The sequence below is a fragment of the Urocitellus parryii genome, chromosome 10 (assembly GCF_045843805.1).
Source record: "Urocitellus parryii isolate mUroPar1 chromosome 10, mUroPar1.hap1, whole genome shotgun sequence".
NCBI classification, from domain to species: Eukaryota; Metazoa; Chordata; class Mammalia; order Rodentia; family Sciuridae; genus Urocitellus; species Urocitellus parryii.
The window spans coordinates 18822505-18828504 of record NC_135540.1 but is presented as its reverse complement, the minus strand read 5'-3'; the positions used below and the strand labels follow the sequence as shown (position 1 = coordinate 18828504).

At 31.7% G+C, this 6000-nt stretch overlaps 1 protein-coding gene across 1 annotated transcript in view; it reads right to left on the bottom strand.

Moving 5' to 3' along the window:
- Positions 1–593: 593 nt before the first annotated feature.
- Positions 594–6000, bottom strand: part of Usp38 (ubiquitin specific peptidase 38) — a 32038-nt gene continuing 26631 nt past the window's right edge. The window contains exon 10 of the mRNA XM_026392706.2: positions 594–1807. Coding sequence (XP_026248491.1) covers positions 1646–1807 — 162 coding nt within the window. The 3' untranslated portion in view covers positions 594–1645. The remainder of the gene's footprint in view (positions 1808–6000) is intronic.

Below are 6000 nucleotides of genomic sequence, written 5' to 3'. Positions count from 1 at the left end.
GCAGCCAGTGGGTAACTGAACACACAGGGTAACTCAGACACTCAGGGTAACTAAAAAAATCACTATTAGGTCAAAGGAAGCCACAGGAAAGTACGATAAAAATCTTTCTGGTTCGTTCATTTACAGAGAAGATAAATGTTGATTAATTCTGTAAAGCATTGCCAGTTTTAATCAATTTTCTTAATCTTCTGGGTGATTAGACACAGGTTAGGAGTGGGGAAGTAGTGGAATGAAGAGGAGGTGTTGTTTTTAACTGCTGCCACAAGAGCTTGGGAAAAAAGATAAACCCCGAATCACCAAAGAACCTTATTTCCTTAAAATGTTTTCAAAATAAATATGCGACCAATCTTTAGAACAATGCACAACCATGGATAAGTTAAAACCTTCAGGAAGGAGGATATTTGGGATAACTCTTGAATACTATATAATCAAAACCCAGGAGAACTGACATGCTTCCAGTTTCCTGGCCAAACATAATGTGTGATGGTAGGGGCTGGCATTTTCACATTGTATCTGAAACTAAGAAATAGAAACAATTGTGGAAAACATAACTCAAAAAAATCCAAAAAATTCCAAATATACAACTCCAAAGATATGTTAACAATTTTTAATGTTTTGAGGATTAAGTAACAAATCAAAAGAGATTTTTTACTTAACTAAGTTCACTTCCTTTGAATTTTTCTAAGAGTTAAAAATTGACTATTATACTTACTGATTTAGAACCATCAGATTTTGCTTCTGGAAAAATCTAATACCTTTCAAAAAATTACAATTGTAATGTTAGCACAAAAATTACTTCCTAAGATTTCATTTTTTAAAAAACTTTTCTGCAGCCAAAGATTCCTATTTTTGAATTACAGTACTGCAAGGCACATACAGAACTCACCTCCTTCAAAATACACAGATGATACTCCCTGAAATATAAGTTTTAAATTCTTGAACAATTAGAAATACGACAAAGTTAGCAATTTTTAGGTAAAAACATTGCTTCTACAGGATCATGCACCTTTCTTAAAATCAATTCAGCAATATGTATAAATAATCCTTTTTTAAAACATCTGTACTTGAAATGCAGATACAGTGATACTGAAGATAGCACTAAACAGAAACCTGAAAAGTACTATAGTTTGATAAATTTTGTTATTGCCTTCATTAGAGACTGGATCATCTCTAGTATTTTCAAAGACTTGAATTTAATAACTGGGCAACTACCCAAGAAATAAAGGAATTTCTTTAAAACAACATTTCTTACTTCTAGCATTGATTTTTGTATAAAGAATGCTAAGTGAATTATGTATTTTTTTGTTCAGTAGAACCCAAGATAGACCAGTTAAATGCTTCTACCAAATTTAGTGCAGCTTAATTAGGGACCAGGTACATTGTTTCCTCTGAACATTTTTGGTCGAGCATGACTAACCATAATGCAAATGGAATCTTAAGAGGTAGATTTTTTTCCCATGATGCATTTTGTTAATAAATGTATTGTCAATAAAATAAAAACAAGCTCTGTATGTGTGTTCTTAAAGTACAAGGGTCTAATGAAAAGAAAAATAAAAGATAGGTATGATATTTGTTACAGTCTGACATTTTAACAGTCATAGTATTAGATGTTTTGTGACCAAGTGCATTTTGGACACTCTCGGGATCAAAATACGAGTCTGCCAACTGTATTAAATCCTCCCCCACCCCCTCCACCAGTTGGTCCACAGCTTCCTGGTGGGTCATTGTCATCAAATCCATTGGGCCGAAATGAACAGGAAGCAGATGCAGCTTGTAGGGCCCGGGCTCGAGCATTCAACTCTTGTTCCTAAAATTAAAAATAGTTCTTATAAAGATAAAATGCTAAGTACATGGATAGGTATATTGCACAAACAAATATTCTAAAACTGCCTTAATCTTTAATAAGCATCTTTCAAATCTCAATTACTTTAAAAATATTGACATTAATCCTTCCCAAATCCTACTGAAGTACATAATCACCTTTGGAACAAATAAGGCAGAGAGCAAAATCCTCATGTAACTCCACAGAATGACATATCTCAAAACATAGAACGTTTCAAGATCTCACTTTATAATAAACTGTAGCTCCTAAGACATAATCTTCTTTTCTTTTTAAAGAGAATTTTAAACTTTATTTATTTATTTTTTTTAGTTATCGGCGGACACAACATCTTTGTTTTTGTATGTGGTGCTGAGGATCGAACCTGGGCCGCACGCATGCCAGGCGAGCGCACTACCACTTGAGCCACATCCCCAGCCCAAGACATAATCTTCTTTACAGAAAATATTACAGCCCGTGCAACACTCTTTTATAGGAAGAATTTCTTCTTCTACATAAAACAGAATTCAAAGATTCTAACAGTGGGTTTTCTATACTTTATCACCTGGAGCTATTTTGGAAGTGAGAGATTACAGTAAAAGTTAAAAAGAAACACCTTGCATTTTTTTCTCACCCTTCCCTTAGGCTACTTCTTAACACTAAGACAGATTTCAAAAACAACTGATAAGTAAAATGAAGTCTATCTCTTTATACTAGTAGTACTTATTACTTTTCCCTACCAGATTATTAGAACTTTTATCAGGAATCAGTCTTATTCATTTATGGCACATATTAGGTGTTCAATAATATCAATAATTTCATATTAGAATGCTAGTTGGTACATGGATTCAAAAGGAATAATGTGAGTAAATAATGTCATATTCATTTGGCAAGGTGTGAAACTGGATTTTAGAATTATGGAACCACAAACTTCTTTAAATAGTACACAGAATATACTGACATGTGCCCATTTTCTGGAAGAAGGTCTACTGCCTTCAAATGGAATTGATCCAATAAGGTCTAAAAGCCACTACTAACAAGCTTGCTTGTCAGCAGAACCATCCTGAAGAATTCTGAAAACCAGCTGACATTAGCCACAACTGTATGATATCCCATGTTTCAACTTAAAGCCCCGAGACTCTGCCATCTGGAAAGGCAATCTTATTTTATAATTTCTAGCTAAAATTTTTATGAATCCCTCTTTATGAATCACATATTTTTATAGCTAAAAGGAACTTTGAATAAGAAATCCTTAATGGCCTAATTAACCTGAAAGGGCTTTTAAAACTTAATTTGTAGAATATTTTTGAAAACACTGTTTTCATCTACTGTGTCATTTACTGTATTCATAATTGTTAGCTCCCACATAGTCATTTTTCGATGATATAGTAGATATTCAATCTATATTATTAAAAAATATATATTTTTTTGGACAGAAAAGCATACCTCAGAAAAAGACACTAAAATAATAATAAAAAAATCCTCAGTGCTCTATCTTTATATTAAGCTGTTCAAATCAGCAATGAAACCATAACTCTGTATCTAAGGAACTATAGTTTCATATATAGATGTATTCCCTAAGGAGCTTGAATATGCAAGGTAGTGTTCCAGAAGTTCTGCTTCCAAAAGATACAATAGTTTTTAACCTAGACTTTGTTTTAAGCTAATAACCCCACTGCTTCTAACACCTACAAAATTCATATTTCAAGACATAAAAGCATCCCCAGAATGTTTCTTTTTTGTATAGTTTTCTGTTTTCAGAAGATGAGTTTATGAATCAAAGCAGAAAACATACCTTTCATTTTATTTCTTTTAATAAAGAAGAGACATTGTGTACAATGTTAAAATCAATTCTCATAGCATATATAATTTATATCACAAATTTATAGCAAGTATTCAAATTAATTCTAATTTCAGTAGCAGACCATAAATAAAGCTACAGAAAGGCATTACTGTTGCTTTGGGACAGATTATACTATATTTAGATCTATCCATCAAGAAAAACTGTTGACATTAAATTCCCCCCTTTTATTTTTCTTTAAACCATATATATTATATATACTTTTCTTTATGTATGATAAAAAAATTTAAGAAATTAAACTACCATCTCCTTCAAAGAAACAAAGAAAACAAGCAAAAGCTAGAAAACTCTGCCTGTGGTCAATGTGGGCCTCATGGCTGGTGATTTCCACTCTGCAATGCTGGTGGTATTTACGTAGTCTTTATCTTACTGCATACTAACCAAAAGCTTAGTTTTTGTAATTGGGACGATAAAACAACAGAGTAGCTACTACATAGTGGAAGTTGAATTGAAGGGAAAGAAATATATGAAGAGGAAGATCCTTTTACTATTTGAGTTTCAACAACTTTTTATAAATCAGTACATTGCTATTTCTTACATCCTATATTCTAGACATAGTTATCTATTATAAAGCACAAAATGCTTTGTAATATAAAGTACATGCTATGAAATAAGCACAAATTTAAATTATACCTCAAAACTAAGTGCAAAACTCCAAATACACATACATACTCTATGTGTTCAAAACTGAAAAACGGACAGCTAAAAAACTGCTGTACGTAAGATCTCAACCAGACATTCCCATTACTGGCAATTACTAGATATGTTCATCAGCATAACAGAATAAACAAGATAGTCTCTTACCACAAACTTAAAATACCAGAATGATTTGGTTAGATGTTATGAGAAACTTTACAATTAAAGTCTTCATCAATTACACCACTGTATTTGAAAGTAAATAATTACAATCTAAATTATATTTAAGTTCTTATTTAAAAGTTTACTGTTTATCATTATAATTTGCTTTAAAAAGGCATTTTGATAGTAAAGTTTAATAGCCAGTCTAAATATTCTTAAATAAATACCTTACTGTAAAATTTGGCAATATGTTTTCTGCTTTAAACAACTAACCAATCTGAGACTTATTAAGATGGGATTTAGGACAATTGTACAACACTGAAAAACTATTCACAAACTACATAACGCCTTTTCTTTATTTAATATAAGAGTCTTAAAAAATAATGGGGGGCTGGTGTTGTAGCTCAGTGGTAGAACCTTTGCCTAGCATGTGTGAGGCACTGGGTTCAATCCTCAGTAACATACATAAAAAAATAAATAAAGGTCCATCAATAAGTAAAAAACAATATTAAAAAAAACAATAAAAGAATGGCCTGTTTTAATCTTGGGGTTGGGGATGCGGCTCAAGCGGTAGCGCGCTTGCCTGGCATACTTGCGGCCCGGGTTCGATCCTTAGCACCACATACAAAGATGTTATGTCCGCTGAAAACTAAAAATAAATATTAAAAAAAAAATTCTTTCTTTCTCTCTCTCTCTCTCTAAAAAAAAGAAAAAAAAAAAAAAAAAAAGAATGGCTGCTCATGCTCAGACACTAAATCAGGATGTACAAAGCAAGATGGTTAAACTGGAAAATCTAGGTGGCAATGCGATAGTCATTATGGCTGTAATAGTATTTGACACTCTAATTACAGAAATTAGAGTAGTTCCTTGTCTTTTCAAATATTTGATAAATATAATATTCTGCCCAATCACTGGTATGTAAATAACCTTTTGCATATTTCCAAAAGTCAGGATCACCGCCCTGGGCCTTAATTGTCTACACTTGGTAGAAATTTTCTATTTCAACTTAATTCTCTGTTCTACTTCTTTAATCTTTAAGAATCATCATAATTAATAACTAATTATTAATTATCATGTAACAAGAAGAATATGAGTGAATACATTCTATTTCTATTATCTAGATAATAAACCACTTAACTGGTGTTAGTCTTTGGTAGTAAATCAATTCTAACAAACATTCTGAAGTCCTATTTTTTTTTTTTTCTGTAAAGTTAATTGTTTACGTGTCACTTCAGAACATTGCTGTCATCCTTTAAAAATGTGTCATTATTTGGGTATTTTATAATGCAGGAAATTTGAAAGCTCTTGAGAAAATTTCCCTCTAAAAATCAGTACTATAATGCCCATTTCTTCTTTTATTCTGCTTGTATCTTTTAGTTTTGTGTCTTTCAAACACAAAAGTTTTAGAAATTTACTAATTTAAACTCATAAAATAATTTGAACTACCCAGTTACTACACCTATAATTTCCTTTTCTACAATTTCACCTATAATTTGCTACTGGTCCTTTTTTTTAAACCAAA